At 37.1% G+C, this 22,681-nt stretch overlaps 3 protein-coding genes across 4 annotated transcripts; 2 read left to right on the top strand and 1 right to left on the bottom strand.

Moving 5' to 3' along the window:
* Positions 1–858: 858 nt before the first annotated feature.
* On the top strand, positions 859–4,402 carry LOC107462684 (FT-interacting protein 1). The gene has a single exon (XM_016081313.3). The coding sequence runs from the start codon at positions 965–967 to the stop codon at positions 4,223–4,225; it is 3,261 nt and encodes a 1,086-aa protein (XP_015936799.1). The 5' UTR covers positions 859–964; the 3' UTR covers positions 4,226–4,402.
* A 906-nt stretch (positions 4,403–5,308) lies between these two features.
* Positions 5,309–5,911, top strand: LOC127741082 (uncharacterized). The gene is made up of 2 exons (XM_052252575.1): positions 5,309–5,472; positions 5,550–5,911. The coding sequence occupies exons 1-2, from the start codon at positions 5,373–5,375 to the stop codon at positions 5,840–5,842; spliced, it is 393 nt and encodes a 130-aa protein (XP_052108535.1). The 5' UTR covers positions 5,309–5,372; the 3' UTR covers positions 5,843–5,911.
* Positions 5,912–14,696: 8,785 nt separating this feature from the next.
* LOC107462674 (eyes absent homolog) lies at positions 14,697–20,510 on the bottom strand. Of its 2 annotated transcripts, XM_016081300.3 has the most exons (8): positions 20,101–20,318; positions 19,368–19,541; positions 18,813–18,967; positions 17,513–17,794; positions 17,247–17,420; positions 15,613–15,706; positions 15,336–15,530; positions 14,697–15,226 (listed from the first exon to the last, which is right to left on the bottom strand). In XM_016081300.3, the coding sequence occupies exons 4-8, from the start codon at positions 17,753–17,755 to the stop codon at positions 14,967–14,969; spliced, it is 966 nt and encodes a 321-aa protein (XP_015936786.1). In that variant the 5' UTR covers positions 17,756–17,794; positions 18,813–18,967; positions 19,368–19,541; positions 20,101–20,318; the 3' UTR covers positions 14,697–14,966. The 2 variants fall into 2 exon arrangements, with proteins under 2 accessions (XP_015936786.1, XP_015936785.1); XM_016081299.3 differs by lacking the exons at positions 19,368–19,541; positions 20,101–20,318 and adding an exon at positions 20,391–20,510.
* Between the last annotated feature and the right edge of the window lie 2,171 nt (positions 20,511–22,681).

Below are 22,681 nucleotides of genomic sequence, written 5' to 3'. Positions count from 1 at the left end.
AACTTCAAAAGGGATCAATACTGCATATTTGCTAGAAGCTACTTTTAGTTTAAATATGTCACTTCATCATCCTTTGTTCTTTGCTTATCCTGCATGATACCTTCTTGTTTTCAGTTTAATGAATGACTTGGCACAGCTTAAGAATTGACACCGAAGCACCAAGTACCGTATGAACTTTTTGGCAGGGTTCGAACTAGCTATTACTCACATTTAATTAACAATAATAAATAATTAATTATTATTATTCATTATAGCACAAGTAAAGTATCTATAAGCTATGGTATGTGAGACCTTGAGCTAAGCTAAGCCGCCTTTAATTACTTTTTTGCAGCTTCAAATCAGCCTTTCATGTTCATTCACTTTTTCTTCACTTTGGCGTTGCTGCACATAGAAGAAAGAACTGATCCTTTCAAGTTTCAACTCATCCTTTTATCCAAATAACCCCATTCATTAAGTAAACAAATTAACCTCAAAATCATTATGCCACATGAATCAGTTAAGAATCAAATCATGTTCGCTCACCCAAGATTGGACCAAAATAGGAGTAAAAGCAAAATCAGAATTCTGAATCATTCCTTGTTACTTTCATATTTTACGATCACTTGAAAACATAAAACCCTTAACAAATGAAACAACGTTAGACGCCAAGAAGAATGTCCCAACAATAAGTTACATCAACTTGAAGCTTTCCCTTAATCCTTTTTTATGTTACTAAAGCTCATGCAGCTTCTTCACCAAATTATTCCTTGCTTAAAGCATAGTGAGGTCTTTTCTCCACTGTGTAACAACAAAGTGAAACAACATTAAATGTGTCTACTTCTACTTCTTCTACTAATGTTGTTTTGCCTTAATAAGTAGAACTTCCTTGCTTTCAGAATGGAATATTTTGGTTACTTGTTGCAGGTAGCAACTTGAGTTTGTTGCTTAACTGTGGCAGAGACACTGGGAAGAATTGAAAAAGGATATGAAGCTGGTTGTGGAGGTCATAGATGCTCATGATCTTATGCCAAAAGACGGCGAAGGATCAGCAAGTCCATTCGTCGAAGTAGACTTCGAAAACCAACTAAGCAGAACAAGAACTGTCCCAAAGAACCTCAACCCAACTTGGAACCACAAGCTGCTGTTCCAGTTTGATTCAACCAAACCTTACCACCACCAATCCATTGAAGTCTCCGTGTACCACGAGAGGCGACCGGTTCCTGGCCGGAGCTTCCTTGGTCGAGTGAGAATTCCTTGCTCCAATCTTGTCAAGGAAGGTGAGGAAGTTTATCAAACTTACCCTCTTGAAAAGAAGTGGTTTTTCTCTCCTGTGAAAGGTGAAATTGGCCTTAAAGTTTATATTGCATCACATTCCAAACCCAAAATCAGTCCTTCCATTTTGATTTCAGAACTTGAAAAACTCTCACCTCACACTCCTCTGCCTCAAGCACCACAATCCAACACTAAAAATCTTTCTCCTACTCATTTTCATAGTAGTCCTCCCTCAATAGCTACAGAAGATACAGTCCTTACTGAAGAAACTTCAGAATCTGAACCCAAAGAAGTTACTACATCATTTGACACTTCAGAACAAGTCACCGAAGAATCAGGGATAGTAAACAAAGAAGGCGAAACAAATCTCGCTGCTCGAATTCAGTGTAGTGGCAGTGATACTGATCAAGCACCAAAGCAAGAGAAGAGAGAACCTGTCCCCGAGAGAGCCCAACAGCTACACAGACACCAAGTTCACCAGCAACCAATGATTTCAATTAAGAGACGGCAGCGAGGCACGCCGGCCGCGGCCGCTATGCAATCTGTTAATTTTCCTCAACAAGTCCACCGCAGTAGCCATGACCATCCTAGTACTCTTGGCAACATTCCTAGTAGTCTTGACGATCACGGCAGCCTGGATGATGAGGACTACAATGTGAAGGACACCAACTTGCAGCTGGGCGAGCGGTGGCCTAATGGTGGAAGAGGGTGGATGAGTGGCGGCGAAAGGTTCTCGAGCACCTATGACCTTGTTGAGCAGATGTTCTATCTTTATGTCCGAGTAGTGAAAGCCAAAGATCTTCCACCAAGCACTCTCACTTCAAGTTGTGATCCTTATGTGGAGGTGAAGCTTGGTAACTACAAAGGGAGAACAAAGCACATTGAGAAGAAATTGAACCCTGAGTGGAACCAAGTCTTCGCTTTCTCAAAAGACCGCATTCAATCTTCGATTCTTGAGGTCTTTGTGAAAGATAAAGACATGCTCGGAAGAGATGACTATCTTGGAAGGGTGATCTTTGACCTCAATGAGGTTCCAACCAGAGTTCCACCAGATAGTCCTTTGGCACCTCAGTGGTACAGACTCGAAGACCGGCGAGGAGATGGGAAGGTAAGGGGTGATATTATGCTTGCAGTGTGGATGGGAACTCAAGCAGATGAAGCTTTCTCAGATGCTTGGCATGCTGATGCTGCCTCAGTGTACGGCGAAGGCGTTTTCAACATTAGATCAAAGGTTTATGTGTCTCCAAAACTGTGGTATCTGAGAGTCAACGCTATTGAAGCTCAAGATGTGATACCTAGTGACCGAAATCGCCTACCGGAGCTTTTTGTCAAAGGACAGGTTGGCAACCAAGTTTTGAGGACAAGGATATGTCCAACTAGAACAACAACGCCGGTTTGGAATGAAGATTTGGTTTTCGTGGCGGCCGAACCATTTGAGGAGCAACTAACAATAACTGTGGAGGATCATTTGCACCCTACAAAAGATGAGGTACTTGGGAAGATAACCTTACCAATGACCCTCTTCGAGAAGCGGCTAGATCACCGGCCGGTTCATTCCCGTTGGTTCAATCTGGAGAAGTATGGTTTCGGAATGCTAGAAGCTGATAGGAGGAAGGAATTGAAATTTTCAAGCAGGATTCACCTCAGAATTTGCCTTGAAGGTGGATACCATGTGATGGATGAATCCACCATGTACATGAGTGATCAAAGACCAACTGCGAGGCAGCTGTGGAAGCAGCCGATTGGGATACTTGAAGTAGGCATCTTAGGAGCACAGGGGCTTCTCCCAATGAAGATGAAGGATAGCCGCGGCAGCACAGATGCCTATTGCGTCGCCAAGTACAGCCAGAAATGGGTCAGAACAAGAACAATTCTTGACACTTTCAGTCCAAAGTGGAACGAGCAATACACATGGGAAGTTTATGATCCTTGTACTGTCATAACTTTGGGGGTTTTCGATAACTGCCATTTAGGCAGCAATGCGGCGGCACGTGATTCCCGAATTGGAAAGGTCAGGATCAGGCTCTCAACATTGGAAGCTAACAGAATCTACACTCATTCTTATCCTCTCCTTGTTCTGCACCCGCATGGTATCAAGAAGATGGGTGAGCTTCAGCTAGCAGTGAGGTTCACCACACTCTCACTAGCTAACATTTTTCACATTTATGGCCAACCGTTGCTTCCAAAGATGCATTACTTGCATCCTTTCACTGTCAACCAAGTAGACAATTTACGCTACCAAGCTATGAACATTGTGGCCACGAGACTAGGAAGAGCTGAACCTCCTCTCAGGAAGGAGGTAGTTGAGTACATGTTGGATGTTGATTCTCATATGTGGAGCATGAGGAGAAGCAAGGCGAATTTCTTCCGAATCATGTCGCTTTTTTCCGGAATGATCACAATGGGTCAATGGTTCAATCAAGTTTGTCACTGGAAGAATCCCATCTCATCAGTCCTTGTTCACATCCTTTTCCTGATACTAATTTGGTATCCCGAATTGATGCTCCCAACCTTATTCCTATACATGTTCTTCATAGGCCTATGGAACTATAGGTTCCGGCCTAGGAACCCGCCTCACATGGACACTAAACTTTCCTGGGCGGAGGCCGTTCACCCGGACGAACTCGACGAGGAGTTCGATACATTCCCAACTTCAAGATCTCATGATGTTGTGAGGATGAGGTATGACAGGCTAAGAAGTGTTGCAGGTAGGATTCAAACAGTTGTTGGAGACATTGCTACACAAGGTGAGAGATTCCAGTCTCTGCTGAGTTGGAGGGACACAAGAGCAACTAGCCTCTTTATAGTGTTCAGCTTCTGTTCGGCGGTGGTTCTCTATGCAACGCCACCGAGAGTGGTGGCTCTGGTCACCGGCTTGTATTACCTTCGCCATCCGAGGTTTCGCAGCAAGCTTCCTTCGGTTCCAAGCAATTTCTTCAAGAGGCTACCGGCTCGAACAGATAGCATGCTTTGATAATTGTTAGTTTTCAGTATGATGAGTTTTATGTATTTATTGTTTTTCTTTTCTGTATTTTTACTTCTTCATATATAGTTCATAGTATATGTTCTGTTTAAGTTCCAACATCTCGAGACACCAAAAGAAGTTCTATCATCTCAGAAAGTGCCTTTGCTCATATATAGCACCATGTAAAGATTGTACCTATATGGATTTTACCATTTTCTTTTAATAATAATCTACACGTAATTCTAACTTATATCATAATTTGTTAGTCTATAAACTAACTTAGACAATAACGTAAATATTAAAAAAAGTTTAGGTAACTGTTCTGCACCGGGTAGTTTAAGCTCGGAATGCAAGATTGTTTGGCTCCAGGAATTAGACGATCTGCACAAAACATTTCGACGATCAAGTCAGTGGAATTACTCAGAAATAAAAGATGGAACCTTGCAATAGTGCTTTTTTTGTTATCAGCCTTTTTCCTCGTGCCCTTTACTTAGAAATTTCTCTCCGTTTTATAGATGGTTGGCCTCATAGTTTTTGTTAACAGTCTCATGAGTTTATTCTTGCCCCTGTTAAGGTGGTAGGGATAATTTAGTTTTGAAACAGTTGTTCCGAAATTGTTGCGCACGTATAAGCTCTATTCGGGATATGATTGTGTAACCGTTAAACCGAAGTTTTTTCTGGTATAGTCTACAAGCCCCTCAAGCTTGGCCTGACGTATAAGTAGGTTGAGCTTGCCATAGCCATGATATCCTTGGTTTGTTTGGATACTTGTATGTTGGATAGAGCATACGTGTAGCCCTCAAGATCAACATGTTTATTTTTTAAGAAATTATTTGGGCCTTCATTTTAGGCTTTTAGTGAGTGGTTTAATTTCCTTGGCGGGAAAAAAACGTAGATTTAGTGGTAAGAAAAAAAAGTTTATGCTTTTTTGGATTTTGTAACTTCTCATTTAAGACCAACTTCTCGTTCGTATATTTGCTTTATTTAAGTCATCTTTTAAGGACTTTAAAGAAATGTATGTGAAGGTTCAAATCGGTGAGGAATATTATCCGTTTTTTCGAGACTCATTAATGAATGAGAGGTTTCCTATATTTTAGTCGTCAGAGCCAAAACAAGTTTTGGATTGTGAAAATAGGGTAATAGTAAGGATTATGTGATGGATTTTTTAGTCTCAGTAATGTCGTCATCAGGGTTCTTGTCTATTCATAGTTTGTTGGAGGTTGAAGGTGATAGGGAAGCCATGGAGGAGTATATAGGTAGTGTTGTGTATGTGCTTTGTGCTTGTATGTGTGTAATAACTCTTATGAATTTTAACTTATGTGTGTTATTGCAGGGGAGAAAGCGCCAACGCTGACGACTGCGAATCTAAAGGTTTTTGTGAATAAAGCTAAGAAGGTTGAAAAGAAAAGCTCTTCTATTAATCTAGTTAACGACAGTGATGTGGACGGTGCTCAATCCGCTGCTCTCCAAGTTACGAGGTTTAAGAAGAAGAGGGGTGGAACGACTAAAGTGGTGGACTTGACGAACATAAAGGACAATGGGGTATTTACTGTTGAATCTAGCTCAAATCTTCTTGTGTCTTCATTCTCGGATTCGTTTCAGTGTTTGGCTCGTGTTGATGTTTGAGCGATTTCTATTGGTATCATCGCATCTGAGCCATATATACAAGTTGGAATGGTGTTTTACGTGTTGTAGTTTGGACAGTAGTATTGTAACTCTAAAGGATTTTTAGGATGAGTTCCGCCCATTGTCCCTTTGCGTCCCCGAACTTTCGTTTTAAGGCTTGTAGGATGACCTTGTTGGCAGCTTCTGCTAGTCTATTTGTATGTGGGTGCTCCATTGAAGAAAAGTGATTTTGGATTTCAAAGCCCTATAAGAATGTTTGGAGATTTTGATCGACAAACTGCTGACCATTATCAGTAATGATAGCTTTAGGTAAACCAAAACGACATATAATATTTTTTCAAATGAATGATATAATTTTGTCAGCTCCGATCTTAGCTAGAGGTTGTGCTTCTATCCATTTTGAGAAATAATCAATTGCAACTAATACAAATTTTACCTGGCCGGGGGCCCTAGGAAATGGTCTAAGAATGTCGAACCTCCATTTGTAAAAAGGCCAATTTACCTCCGAGCTATGTAGGAGCTTGGCTAGGTGGTGTATGCATGATGAATGTTTTTTACAGATATCGCAACATTTGACTTTATTGAGACAGTCTTATTTCATAGTTGGCCAATAATATACTGCCTTTGCAATCTTGGATGCTAGACTCATTCCTCCAACGTGGTTTCCACATACTCCCTCATAAACTTCGGCCATCGCGAGATTGGATTCATCTTCTCCAAGAAATTGTAAAAGAGATTGTGAAAATCCGCTTTGGAATAATTCATCTCCGATCATAGTGAATGAACTTGCCCTTTTCTTGAATAAGGTCCGGTTGGTGACCTCTTTAGGTATTTGTCATGTTGTGATGAATTTCTTATAAGGTTCTCTCCAGTTGGCAACCTGTGAAAGAGACAAAACTGCTTTGCTGCTAATGCTTGGTTCAACAAGTGTGAGTTGAGAAAAAATAGGTTCACTCATGTGTTTTCTGGTTGTTGCTAGTTTAGATAGAACGTCAGCTCGGGGTATTTTGTTCTCTAGGTATGTGAGTTATATGAAAGGAAATGAATTGTGAAATAAGGTCCTGTACTAATGTAAATTATTTGTCTAGTGATTGGTCACGTACTTGGAAATTACTTGTCACTTATTGGACTACCAGCATTGAGTTGCAATACACCTGTAGGTGGGTAATATTCAAAGATTGTGTTAGCCGAAGGCCAACTAGCAATGCTTCATATTCTGCCTGATTGTTGCTTGTTGGGAAATAGAACTTGATTGATTGCTCAGTACATAGGTCGTGGTTGTTGGTTAGGAATACTCCTGCTCCTGATCCTTCTATGTTAGCGGCTCCGCCCACGTATAAATGTCATTCTTCGATGTGATTTGTTTGAGAGGTAGACTCGGCGACAAAGTCTGCCAAGTTTTGGGCTTTCAGCGTCGTCCAAGGTTCATACCTTATGTCAAATTCGAGAGCTCTACGGACCGTTTGATGAGTCTTCTGGATACCTCAGGTCTGGTTAAGATCTGCATGAGGGGTTGGTTGGTTTTTATAATAATTGTGTTGTTGTGAAAATAGTGCCTTAGTCTTCTGGCCGTAATGACTAATGCAAATGCCAGCTTTTCCATGCTTGAATATCTGAGCTCGTCCTGTTGTAGTAACTTGCTGAGAAAATAGACTGGCTCTTCTTTTTTTTTTTTACCTCTGTTATCAAGATAGAACTAATGGCACTATTAGATACTGAAAATAGATTTTTAAAGGCATACCTGAGGTCGGTTTTTGTAAGATCGGTGGGGTCAATAACATTTTTTTGAGAGTTTGAAATTTCGCTTCACATTCCTCATTCTAGTTGAAGGTATGCTGCTTTTTTAGTAGCTTGAAAAAATGTCGAGAATGGTCAGGTATCGCTGGTAAGAACTTGGCAAGTGCCGCTAACCGCCCTGTAAGTTGTTGCACTTCCTTAATCGTTCTCGGGTTGTACATGTCTATAATAGCTCGGCATTTTTCTGGGTTTGCCTCAATTCCTCTAGAAGTCAGCATGAAACCCAGGAACTTCCCTCCTTGGACCCCGAAAGCACATTTTTCAGGGTTGAGTCACATATTGTGGTGGCTGATGTGTGAGCATCTTATACCCTTTTTTCTAGTTATTTTTATATTGTTTTGAGTTAGATTTTATTTAATTTTACTTGATTTTAGTGCAAAAATCACCTTTGGATTCTACTTTGAGATTTCTTGTATTTTTATGATTTTAGGTGAATTTCGGAGCAGTTTGGAGAAACCTAATGTAAGAGACGAAAATGCTGGCAGCACCCTCCTTGGACGCTGAATGCTCATCTGGCGTTTGGCACCAGCAGGGGGCACATGCCAGCAACGTTAGACTTCCCCCTTTGGCGTTCAATGCCCATTCTTGAAGTTGAATGCCAGCAGCAGCCCGTTTCACACCTTTTTGGGCCTCCAAGTTAGGGGTGTACATGAGCCGGTCCACACCGGGTTTGGCTTAACCCAGACTCGACCCGAAATATAGATCGGGTCTAACTTTTAGACCCTAACCCGATCCTAGACCCGATGAAACCTACGCACCTTCGGGCCGGGTGAAAATCGGGTAAAAATCGGGTCTTTAGCATGTAAAAATCACCTAATCTCCAACCATTATTTCACAATTCACATAGTAAAAATTCACTTAAAAAAATATAATAAGAACCAACCCTTCTCTAAAATTAAAGCACAACCATAATCAATACTAATATTGTATAATAACACCAAATATTTAAATCAATACAAATAACACAATATTATGCATTAGTCTAAAGTCTTATACATTTTAAACATAAAACATTAACTTATAATCTTATAATGACTAATAACACAAAATATTAAGGTTTACAATATTTAAATTCCACATAAGAATAATCATCATCCATCACTTATAACACAAAATATTAATTGTGTATGATGACCGGACCACCGGGCCAAGTTCGGGTGACCCGAGCTATAGCATGGACTCAATCCGAAATAATGACCGGGTCTATTTTTGAGATCCTTACCCAGTCCTAGACCCGATGAAATCACACTAAATTAGCCCCTAAAGTGTTTGGGACCGGGCCAGGTCTTTGGGCCGGGCCGGGCCATGTACACCCCCAGTCCAAGTGGATCTAGCACTTAATAATTTTATTTTCTTTTTGTAATTTTTATTTACTAAAAAATATCTTTCTATGACTAGCATTTATTATTTAGGTTATTATTTAAAGGAAAGGATTACGGTTCGAACATAATCTTCTTCCTTCCGTACTTTTTCAGAACCCTGTTTTCTCTATAAGTTATGAGCAACTAAATCTCCTGGTTAAGGTTAGGAGTTCTATTTATTTCTATGGATTAAGATTATTACTCTTCTATTTTAATTTATGTTTGATTCAACTCTAAGGTGTTGTTTTCGTTCTTAATCTTATGAACTGGGTGGAAACGAGAGTATGACCCTTTTCTACATGAGTTTTTTTTATTCTCGAGAGAGTTATCTCGCTTGAACTACAGCTTGAAAATACTCCTCCTAAATTGCTAATTACATGAACTAATTGGGATATGTGAAATATAATCTTGTTAGCTTTGGGTAATTAGAGTTTTTATGGCGTTAAACTAGTTTTATGAACTTCACCCTCTGATCTGAATTGAGTGACCACGAGAGTGGCGGTTGATGAGAATTAGAGGAGATTGAATCACTAAGAGATTATGGTTTAATCACTTATGGTTTGTCATAGAATGAATCATTCATTGTTAAAATAGTTGGTAAGACATTTTCATCCGAAAAAGTAAACATCTTCAAGACCTTAACTATTTTCTCACATTGTTTTCGCACCAAACTATTTATTGCTTTCTTTATTTCTCTTGTTATTGTTTTATGCGTTTTACACCAACAAACACCCTTTACTGTGTGCCTGACTAAGTCCAACAAGACAACTATTGCTTCCTTAGTCCGACAATCCATGTGGGATCAACCCTCACTCACCTAAGGTATTACTTGGATGACCTGGTGCACTTGCCGGTTAAGTTGTGTGCGTTCTAATTTCGCGCACCAGTGGCGTAATTGGGCAAATACTTCTTCAAATTCGGTACTATGTTAATTTCCATGGGTTATTTTTATCGCCATATCATCGACATAAACTTTGATACTTCGTCCTATCTAGTTGGCGAATACCTTATCGATTATGCGTTGATAAATAGCCCCTGTGTTCTTTAATCCAAAAGGCATAATTTTATAACAATAGTTTCCATATTCAGTTTTAAAAGCAGTTTTATCCTGGTCGTTTGGATGCATCAGGATCTGGTTATAGCCAGAATATACATCCATGAAACTTAAAAAATCATAACCTAATGCATTATCTACTAATTTGTCTATACAGGGGAGGGGATAAGCATCCTTAGGGCATGCCTTATTTAAGTTTGTGAAATCTACATACATTTCATTTGCCTGAAGTTTTTCTTACCATAACGACATTTGATAACGATGTAGTGAATCGGAGTTTCCGGATGAAGCCTGCCGCCGGGAGCTTTTGGGTTTCTTCTAGTGAGGCCCTTTTTCTTGTCGTCTCCCAATTGTCATTTCTTCTGAGCTATAGGTCGGACAACTGGGTTGATTTGTAATTTGTGACATATGAAGTTCGGGTCAATGCTAGGCATATCCGCAGGGGTTGATACAAAAAGGTCGATATTGTCTTGGAGGATGTTGACGATCTGTGCCTTGTTTTCTGCAGGGAGAAATGACCCTATATAAGTACATTTTTGTTGATCATTGTTAAAGATTACCTTTCTAATTCATCGGCTAGTGTTGATCTCTCTCAGACATCTTCTCTTGGGTCAAGCTCAGCTAGCTTGGGCATATCAGTGATGTTGTATATAGGTTGATCGCTTCTTGATTTTGGCGTTTGTGGAATCTTGAGACTTGCATTGTAGAAGGATTGGGCTTCTTTTTTATCGGAGTGAATAGCTGCTACCTGGTTATTCTGCACATGAAACTTAACACACAAATAAACAATTGATACAATAGAACCAAACAAATTTAAAGAAGGTCTACCCAAGATTATGTTGTATGGGCTAACACAGTCGACTATTAGGAATTGTACATCCTTTGTTTTTTTATAATGGTGGTTTACCTAGTGTTGTTCTGATCCAGGTGTAGCCGATCACAGGTACCCTCTCCCCTGAGAATCCTATCAATTCTCCGGGAGATGGTTGTATTAAATTTTCACTCAACTTCATTTTTTTAAGGTAGAAAAGAATAATACATCGACGCTACTACCTGAATCAAGGAGAACTTTTCTTACCAACAAGTCCCCAGCCTGGATGGAAATCACGATTGGGTCATTTAGATTAGCCGAAGTTGCTTGATAATCTGAATGTTCAAAAGAGATGGTAGATGTTGCTGACTGTGGTGCCACCTCAGATGGGGTTCCTTCGACCACCAACATTGCTCGGTATGTTCTTTTTCTTGCCGAACTTGATAATCCTCCACCTGAGAATCCTCCTGAAATATAATTTATTATTCCTCTTGTTTGAGGTGGGGAATCAGTTTTCTCCTGTATGCTCACAGGAGTTGTTGCTTGTTCTCCAACGTCCTTGTTGTATACATCTGTCTACATATTTGTCCAATAAACCTCGTCTTGCCAACCTTTCTAAGAGATCTTTAGCGATAACACATTAGTCAGTCATGTGACTGAACTTCTGATGAAAAGCACAATGTTCGGATTTATCCACATATTTCTGGTCTTGGTACGCTCCAGCCTTGGTTGGTGGTTTGATGATCTTCGCATTAATTATCTCCTTGTCAATGTCTTCTCTTTTAGTTTTAAATTGGGTGTAGGCATCAAACTTTGTGGTTAACTTGAAAGGCTCTTTATGGTCCTTGTTGTTTTGAGTTCGGGGTGCTTTTCTTCCTCCCGACGAGGTTGTTGTCTTTCTGTCCACCGAGCTTCACAAAGCTCTTCAATCTCCATCTGACCCGAGGATTTTTCTCGGAATTCTGCTAATGTGTTCGGCTTATTCACGGTTATGGTCTCCTGGAACTTTCCTAGACGGAGGCCGCTTTTGAGTGCGTGTAAATGTACCTCGAGACTGAGGTCTGGGATCTCCATAGATTCTTTGGCGAACCAGGTCATGTAGTCCTTCAGGATCTCATGCTGTCCTTATTTGATAGTGCTAAGATAATCTGACCCGTGCACATATATTTTTGAGGCAGCAAAGTAGTCGATGAAAGATCGTGCTAACTCCTTAGAGATGAACTTGAACATGCAGGTAACTTAGAAAACCAAAGTAATGCAGCACCATCTAAAAAAGTTAGAAAATATCTACAAAGTATAGGATCAGAAGCACCGTTAAAGAACGTCATTGATTGAAATTTAGTAATGTGGATGCAAGGGGAACCCCTCGTAAGACTTCAAAGTAGTAGGTAGTACAAAGTTCTTTGGCATCTGAAATTTTACGATGTCTTCCGAAAAAGGCTTTGAGATCGTCAATTTTTTCTTTTGGAGAGGTGACCTCCTAAGGGTCTGCATCCCGAGATCGTACATCATTCGAGAGTGTATTCTTGGGATCTCCAGTACCGCCCTTACCATTTTTGGCCAATATATCTGCCGTTTTCTTGACTTCGACTTGAAGTGCGGCGTTCATGGCTACTAGTTCATCATGAGTAGGGGGTGTTGGTTGAGGTGTGGCGTCGTCGGCCATAATCCTACAAAGCAGTCGAAATAAATGTGGGGTTATTTAATAATGTCGACTCCACGGTGGGCGCCAAATCTTCTGCACCGAGTGATGACTCAGCCGACGTGTAGTTTATAACAAAATGCTAAACAAAAATATTTAAAATTATTGAAAAAGAATATCTAAAATTTTAAAAAATTGATATTATCAAAAAGAATATTCTAAACCTAATAAAATAAAATATTTAAAATTATAGAAAAAATATATGAAACTTCTACATTTTAAACATCTGAAATTGAGACGTATTATTTGTTTTTATTTATTTTTTAATATACATTCCCAGAAAAAAATTTTAAACCTTTTAAAATTTAAACATTCAAAATCTAAGTATAAAAATAATCCAAAATGATTTAAATATCTGAAATCCAAGTATAAAAAATATCCAAAATAATGTCTTTTTTATAGTTTGCTTTTATTTCTTTTTTTATTGTACATTCCAAAAAAACATTTGAAATTGATATGTTCTTTTTTTACCATAATTAAAAAAGATTTTTATTTAGATTTTGAATTTTTTTTGTTAGATTTTAGTTGTTCTTTTAAAATAATTTTAAATACTTTTTTATGTTTTAGATATTTTTTATGTTAGATTTTGGATATTTATTTTACAGTGATTTTAAATTTATTTTATTTTATTTTAGATTTTTTTGTTATATTTTAGAAATTTTTTAATTTATAGTTTAACTAATAATTGATTGTTGTTGTTGGCTAATATCTAATTGCTTACTAGCGTTATTATAAGTAAACAACTCTTAATCAGCCAAATTTTTTGAAACAAAATAATAAAACTAACATTATCCAAAGTAAAATAAATATTGTCCAAAACATATAATTAAACATTTACAAATTTAAAAGATAATCAATCAAACGTAAAACATAATCCAAAACACTAAATTAGAACATCTTTAAAAAAATCCTGAGCTCGGGAAGCCCGCCCCCACCCCGCCAAAGCCCATAGTTTAAGCGATGCGGGTTAAGCGGACTTTTGATATGTGGTGGTCTCAATTTTTCAGCGCGACTCACCTTTTTGACGGGTTACGCAGACTGGTTCGACAGATTTAGGCCTGTTTGTCACCCCTAGATAATAGCCATCAAAATTAGTCACTAATATATTGATGTATAAATATATATGTTGATTAATTTATTTTTAATATATATTTTATATTTAAACATGTGAATTTTTTCTTTATTTTTTTTTGCTATTTTATCTTTTTCCTGAATTTCTTATGTTTTCATCTTAAACATTATGTATATTTACTCTTTCTATCTTTGTTTTCACTACTTTTCTTTTATATGCATTGTAAATACTTTTTAAAATTATCCTTACACTTTGTAAATACTTTTCTTTATATATATACATCTATTAATCCTAATTTAATCCCTCTTATTTTTTCTTTCTTGCAACAGCCACACCCACACTTTCACACACATATTTTCTTTTAAATTGTTATTTTTCCTAATGAATATAGTATGGATTTGTGTTGGACTTTATATTATGCAATTATATTAAAGAGCAATGTTAGAGGCCAGCAATTTTTGTGATTAGTAGCCATTAAATAGCCATCAATGATGATTTAATGGTGTGAGATTTCATCCAATGACTCACCTTTCTCTGCTGGTTACATGCTGGTCAAAATTCAATAAAATTGCTGGTCACCTAGACTTTTCCTATATGAAATTATCTTAAATTGAAACTTAATCAAGTTAAAACTTGGTTGAAATGTTAAAAATTAAAATAATACTTTCGCCTTTTATTATTTATTTCGTAACTTTTTCCACTAATTGTTATTTAGCAAATACACACGGGCTACCCAATTAATTTATTGTTTCATACATTTTATCTTTACTTTTTATAAGCCACTTCTTTTCTTTGTCTAAACATCCAAAATTAAAAAAAAAAAAACAAAAACAAAAACAAAAAAGTCAAACAAATCGACTCGTCTAGCTCGTTAACTCTAGCGAATCAAGTTACATTAGCATTTTCTTGAGCCGTTTAAAATACGAGTGAACTTCTTTTCTAATTTTGACTGGTTGCTAGTGATGAGTTAGCTCGAAGTTGCCCGCCTACCCCCCGTTTGACACCTCTTTACTTTTTATAATAAGCCACTTGTTTCTCCGTCGAAACATCCAAGACCTAAAATCAACTACTGCTAATTATAAATTTGAAGCATGTTACATACATGATAAGTGGCGGATCATCTACATTCCATCAACTTAAACATCTATACATCTTAAGCTATGTGCTATGATATTGCATTGCAAGAGGAAATAGTTAAATCTAATCTCTTCTAAAGACCAATTACCACCAAAGTTGTGACAGCCATATGAAGGCAACAATTCATACATTTGGCAACACGATTTCAACTATTTTGTGGAAATCTTTTGTAGAGAAATTCCAGAGAAGGCTAGGTAGCATCATTCTCATCATCTGGGCTTCCGTATACCACTGCAAAATAGTGGCCAACTGTTGTCAATGAGAGACCAGGGAACCTATGAAGTTTGTCTGGCCGCAGGTCCATCCTAATAAATGGCCATCTCATGATTTCCGCAGCTTGACATTCTTCCCATCCATCTCCAATTACACAAAAGCGGACATTCGGATCGTTGAAACGCTCCTTGATCCATCGGAAACATTGAGTTTTTCCCACTACACAAGAGCTATAAACTGAAACAAAATAATCATGAAATTTATTAACAATGGCAAGCTACACTAACGAACTATAAAAAGATATTGATATTTGTCATAAGTTTATTAAGAGAAGACAACAACTTACCATTTCCATGTGGTATTAAACCGTCGAGACGAAAGAGCAAGCATTTGACAAGAGAGGGTATTAACCCTCCTGACGTCACCAAAACATTTACATGCTGATGGCTTGCATTGGTTGTGTTAGATACTACACTTGAAAAAGCAATGGAAGAAACCAAATCTTTGTTTTGGCCTGAACACTCCTCCAAAAAGGTCCGTGCTACAAAAAAGTAAAACATTAAACATGAAAGATATAAATGAAACAGATCGTGCAATAGAATTCATATCATTGGAAAACATACCTGAAGACAGCCATCTGTCAGTATATTCATCAGTTTTATCATACAATTCATCCCAAAATTTCTTCGCCTCGTGATCTAAAATATTATGCAAACCCTAAAACAAGTGGCAAGGTTATTTAAATGTATCCTTAGATCACCTTAATGATGGGAAGCAAATGCCAAGTAAAACTACAACTTATTTGGTTACTTACACCCTAACTATTGAGCTCTAGTTCTTTTCTCAGTTCATCTAGTGAATCATGTTTCAATCATTAAAAAGAAAGTTACCATTTCGCACTAAAAAGATAGGTTCATAAGAGAGAAGAATTAGGTGGTGTTTGTTGAAGTATCAATGGGAAAAAGGAGAGAGAAATGAAGTGGGATGAGCTCTTGTTAGAGGATGTGAGCATTGAGAAAATGATTTTGTTAGAGGAGAGAGAGGATAGTTACTATAAGAAAAAAGAGGAGAGTGAATTCAATATCTATTAACCTCAGCAAGACATACTGATACATCAGATTCTAAAAGGAATATTGGGAAGTAATGGATACATGATATATCACATAATATTGTATAAAGTCCAAAACCATTAGATAAATAAGCAATACTGACTACTAAGGTTAAAAAGTTAGTTTAGTACAAACTTCCAGCATATTCATCACTTTAATAATGCTCTGGAAACTATGTTATGTAACGTCTATTTTAACCTGAGTGTACTTGCGGGCGGGCTCATCTCCTAAGGTTGAAAAATGTTTTTAACCACCTACCATTCTGCAACTCATTCTCCGTTTTTTCAAAAATAACTAAAAATTTGATAACAATAATTTTAAAAAGTAACTAAAATCTTTTTTCTCATTACTTAAATTTAAAATAAAAAATATTTATCATACTATAAAAATATTAATGAGTATATAAAAACTATTAATGGATACTATAAAGAAAACTATTTTATTGTACTCATTAACTTTTTTATATTGTAATGAACATTTTTTATTTTTTTATTTACATTTAATTAATCTGTACATTGTCAAAACAAAATTGTTTATTAAAAAAAATAGTTATTTTATAAGATTATTGTCATCAAATTTTTAGTTACTTTTGAAAAATGGAGAATGAGTTACAGAAATGGTAAATCGTTGGAGGGTGAGGCATATTAATCATCCAATTCTCTGCTAAATCATTGCAGGGTAGAACTCTGATTCCCCTCTCTCTTCCCTATTAATGCGTTGCGGCCTAACACGAATTACCTACATACTAAGTGTCCTATTAATTCGTTGCGGGCTAAAACAAACTACATGTAAATTTTGAATTTGTGTTAGGGTGCAACAAATTATATAGAATTAAAAGAAGACATTTGTGTGTGCAAATTCTAATTAGGACATTTGTGAAATATATGATGGCAAACATTTTATATATGTAAATTACCTTATTTTAAAGTGAGGGCTATATAATATTAGAAAAAAATTGTCATGTCCTCGATGTCAAACCATTCCATCATGAAAGAACTATGTAAATAGATAAATACTAAATACACTACAAAATGTATACCAGTTTCAGAAATCTTCCCTAAATACACAATAATGCAGTGACAAGTAAAATTTAACATCATAAAGTTTGTAATTAGTAATACCCAGAAATAATGCTTCAGAGGTTTTACCTGTAAGTACTTTTGTGCTATGACTCGATGTCTATAGGCAAGTTTTCTTTTGTTGGCATCATCATCCGGAGGACCTAACTCATCATGGTTAAAATCATAATTAGATAGGTCCCTCCCATCATCATACCGGACCAGAGCATCAAGAAATGGAGTATGGTAATTTAAATTCTCTATCTGCAACACAGGAACCCCAATATCAAATTTACCAACATTCAAAAATTACAACAAGCTACCATGGAGATTTAGACGTAAAAGCCAAACTTTACTTGTTCATAGAAGAAATAGTCATCACACAATTGTAGAATGAGATTTTCCCACATCTTCCCAATTTCCACGCCCTTCTGCACATCCTTGAGACCGTTGAAACCCTCGGCATATGATGATTTCAGCAAGGAGTTGAGCAGTATAAGGGTCTCATCCATGTCCCAAATGTAGACATCCATCTTGGGAGGAATGCTGCTGGAAAACCCTTGTGTTTCATGCCTAGGCATTCCAGCCTCGGAAGACATTCCGGTGTGTGCAATAGGAACTTTTGAAGAAATCTTGACCTTTATCAAAGAAAACCAAATTAGCATCAACAAACAAAGAAACAGAACATCTATTAGGCTGCGCTTGGTTCTGAAAACAGGACAAGAAAAAACACAAAGGATAGAGACACAAAAATTAGTGTTCTTGTATTTTCTTTGATGATAAACAAGAACAAATTATGAAAGTCTAATTTACTCTTGTTTCTTTTTCATACAAAAAATTTGGGGAGAAAAATATAATTATGAAAATTTGATAAGAAGGATGAAAGAAAAAATGAAAAATAAGTTGTGTCTCTTGTTAGTGTCTTTGTGTCTTTCCTAACATACAATAATTCAGTGTCTCTAGACACAGTCAAACATGATTTTGTGTCTATGTATCTCTATCTTAGTGTTCCGTTCCTATAAACAAATGCAGCCTTATTGTCGGTGGAGTCCCATTTAAGAAAAACAAGAATTGAAGGCACATAACTATTAGAATTTCGAGCAAATGTAATAGAGGCGTAATCTTGGTTGACACTCACCCAGTCAATGAACAAACATAAGCAACCACAATTTGAAATGAATGTCATGATGGTTCAATTTTTATCTTTTGGGAGGGAAAAAAAGAAAAGAAAAAGAAGAAATCAGTGAATCACTTGACAGCATGGGGAAACACTTCAATGATGACTTAAGAATCTTTTAGTAGTAGGATGAATATTTTAAATTAACTACAATTATTACATCTCAAAATAAACAATAAAAAAGAACTGTGATGACAAAAATAGATGCACGATTCAAACAAATGTGGAAACTGCCAAAACAAACGGAAAAAAACAGGTAACGTCAAATATGAAAAAATCAATGTATGATGGAAATAGTTGTTGATCCGACTTAGGGTCGTCACTGCTGCATTGGGGACCATTTTCCACCTAAATTAGGGATTTATTTTAAATAGTTCATATAATAAATAAATCAGAAGATACCATTCAAACTACAAAATCAACATATCGCTATTAAATTGATAAATATGTGTCCAATTTGCAAGGAAGCTATAACATACCAATAGCTAATGGAGTGTTGCTAGAGATTATACGCAGCAGAATTATCAATACCAACAAATACAAGTATATGCCCCCACGAATAAAAATGGGGTTCACTGAATAACTAAATGCTTCTAGTTAACCAAGGGACCTTAACGCCAACCTGCACATGTACCTGAAACACGTGGAGATAAAGAGTGAGTCAGTCCGACACAATGAGAGACAATATATCTATAACTAGAAGAGGGACAAGCATGGGAACGAGATGTTCATCCTCAAACATGGTTGTAGTGAAAATGTCTCCATTCTATTTATAATTTAAATTCACGATATCTACAGATAGAAAACCTTATAAGCAGAACATACCTTGAGCCAATTCATATTAAACTGACAATCATTGACAATTTGACATAAAATCAAAACATAATAACTGAAATATGTACAGATAGGAAATCACGAAATTCTTAAATAAGGCTTAACAATGATAATTCTAGTCTACTGAAGGATATGGCTGCCAAATCAAATAAACCAGAATTAGAAAAGGTAGATCTCAAATCCAGAATCAAAATACGAACCAAATCACATTCAGGCAGCCCTATAACCCATCCCTATAGTGATCATAACAGATCCAAAAGAAGCAGAGCTAGCAACACCAGAGCAGGCTGGGATCGAACTGATGTCCAAGAAGTTTAATATCTACTGCCGTTAGCTACAGTTACCATCAAAGACTTTTTCCACAAAACAATGCTCTAAATTATAAAAAACAAAAACAAAAACTTGAATTCAATACTTTTAAACTTCCAACTCCAAAAAATAAAAGATCCATGTCCCACACTGAAGTTCATACTTATATAAAAGCCTCTGAATTTTCTCATTAATATCTCAGAACTTCCAAATTCAGAAAAGACAAAAACTTAAAATTCATATCTAATGCAGTTTTAAGTCCAAACTCATAAATCCTTTTGGTAAAGATGAAAGAAACCTAAACCATGTGCTTTTCATAAAACAATACTTTCCAAGATTGCTTGCCCCTCATACAACATAAATTGTTTCCTTGCTGTTTGAAAATACAAGAAAGGCAACCAGACCATGACAAATATTATTGAGTTATTGGTTGAATCTTTATAGGCACTCCTCATACCAATCCTTACAATAGGCAGATTATAGTTCTGAATATTAACTAAACAACAATAGAGCCCACACACACCACTGTTTTAAAATATTAACTTCCAGAGTATAAATAAAGTTAACCTAACTTGATCATCATCCCGCTTTAATCCCCAAAACGAAATTCAGCATTCACAATACCTCTAATTCTCTTATTTGATTCACAGCCTAGCAGTACTAGTTGTTCCTCTATTCACACACCACTGTTTTTTTCAAAACAAAATGTTAAAATTCATGGTAACAGAGCAAGGGAAGACAAAAGTTGAGAAGTTGAGATAATAATAGAGAAAATCCCAAATGAGAATTTACTGAAAATGAGAAAGGCGAGTCAATGCAAACGATCACATGTCTCACAAGAAAAAGCTGAACAAGAAAGCATAATCAACAAGAAACAAGCCAACAAAAGAAGCAAAAGGGGGCTGAGAACTCACCGAGCGGGTTTAGAGGGGGCAGAAGCCAAGGGAGAGAAACGTGAGAGTTTGGTCCTGCTTTTTCACGAGACGATCAGATTGGTAACTGATCCCGTCAGACCCAGTTCTAAATTGTTGGTTAGTGGTAAAATTATGTTTTAATTGGACTAAATACCCATTTTGATCCCTAAGATTCACGCGATTACTCATTTTAGTCCTCGAGATTTAAAATTACCTATACTGGTCCTCCAGATTTAGATCCGGGCACCAATGTAGTCCCTCAGCCCTTTCTGGTGATGACTCAGCAAACGGAATGCCATGGTGGCATCCTCTCTGCCATGTTGGACCCTGCAATGGCTAGCTGAGGTGGCGAGGGTTGTATTTATACCCAATTTAGTCCCTAAAACCCTAATTTTCTCTCATTTATCTGAGTTACGATCTTCTTCAACTTCCGTCTTCCCTCCTATTGTCTTCTCATTCTTCTTTATCTTATTCTTCTTGTTGTTGCTCATCTTGTCAAATCTTTGTCATTTGTCGCTATTAGTTGCAGCATCATGGTGGGTGGTGGAAACACCGCAGCTGAAAACTCGAATCATTGTCCTCCAACCGATAACTGGGCCAGGTCACAAAGCCGAAACAGAAGTGCGAGGGTGCCGGAATGGTGTGGGTGTGGTTATCGTCCAATTCTGCGATGGTCTGGAACAGAATCAAATTCAAACAAGCCATTTTTTGGATATCCCAATTATAATGTAAGTTAAATATATGATATTTTGTTAATTTGTTCTTGCCTACTTCATTTCATCATCTTTTATTGGTTCATTTCAGATAAGGAAAAAGACTTGGTGTGGTATGTTTGTTTAGGCTGACATTGTTTAAGAGGAAAGTGCTGAAATAGAAGATTATGATAGAGTCAATGGTAGAATGAAGATGAACCTAGCATGGAGGGTTGAAAGGTTGGAAAATGATGTAAGAAGTCAGAAATTCATGACCAATTTGTTGATGGTAGCTGTGTTTATGATGGTAGTGTTTCTGTTAGCGATGTGTGACAAATTTTGAAGAAAAAATTATGGAAGGATTCATGTGTAATGTAATGTAATAGAATATGTATTTTGTAAAAATATTTGAATGGAATGAATAAAAAGTAATTGGTATTCCTGTGACTTACACATGATTCAACAAAACTGAGTTATATTTAAATAGGATTACAATAAGTAAGTTAAACAGCAAACTGGATTTATATTAAATTAGTTATCAGAGTTGAACAAAAAAGATGCATAACCAAGCATCATGAGTATTAACATCAAAAGATCCACTATGATATCAAAATAACCAGGACTGATCTTAGTAGTCATTGTCTAAATTTTAACAAAACATTAAAGGCCTAATGCCACATACTAATTTTCATAACCTCCCTAAACATATCTAACTAATTTCTTCAAGTCTTTTTCCTTGGTGCTTTGAAACCGGGAGTAGGCACAAACCTCATTAAACTTGCCATCCTTGATGTTGTTCCTGAGCTAGCACCCTGCAATGGATTGACTGTGACAGAACTCGGTGGTGGAGAACTTTTTCTTCTTGCCGGCAGCTTTGTAGGCCTTATATTTTCAGCAACCTATATCATGTAAAAATATTCAGGTTCCAAAGTTAAAATACAGTAATAGGTTATGATATAAAAATGGCATTTACATCTTTACCTGCTGAGAATCCTCTTGTTCAAAGCAGGTAGGTTGAGACAAATCAAGTTCTACTTGTTGGACATCACTGGCTGCTGTAACAATAGGTGCTAAATCAATAGGTTGTACATTTCCTCCTTCACCTTGTTGGTTCGTTCCATCAGAGGTAGCAACGCATGTTTGGTCGGCTGTTGGATCTCCTTCCCCTTCGCCCTCTTTGTTTTTTGTAGCAGCCTCAGCCTCAGCCACAGCAGCAGCAGCAGCTGCTGCTGCTGCTGCATCAGCCAATCTCTTCTTTTTGCAACCTCTCTTGGTGTGACCTTTATCACCACAATAACTGCAAGTAAATTTTCCAAGCTGCCTTTTCAAATGAGTGTTATCATTGTTCTTAGTATCTACCCTCAATCTCTTGCCTCCTCCATGTTTTTCATCTGAATCCATTCTTCTTTTCATCTGTAATTTTCCTGGTGGCCGCTTAACCTTTGGTGCACGTGGCTTATTAAATTCTGAAACCTCCCACAGCGGTTGTCCAGGTATTGGATTTATGTGATGGTTATATGTTGCCTTGTATGATTCCATAGTTACTAATGGATGACAAAAATTTTCTGGGGGCTTATTCACCCTAGACAAGGCAGCACA

Source organism: Arachis duranensis, chromosome 8 (genome assembly GCF_000817695.3).
Source record: "Arachis duranensis cultivar V14167 chromosome 8, aradu.V14167.gnm2.J7QH, whole genome shotgun sequence".
In the NCBI taxonomy this organism is placed as follows: Eukaryota; Viridiplantae; Streptophyta; class Magnoliopsida; order Fabales; family Fabaceae; genus Arachis; species Arachis duranensis.
This window is presented reverse-complemented; position numbering and strand designations above follow the sequence as displayed.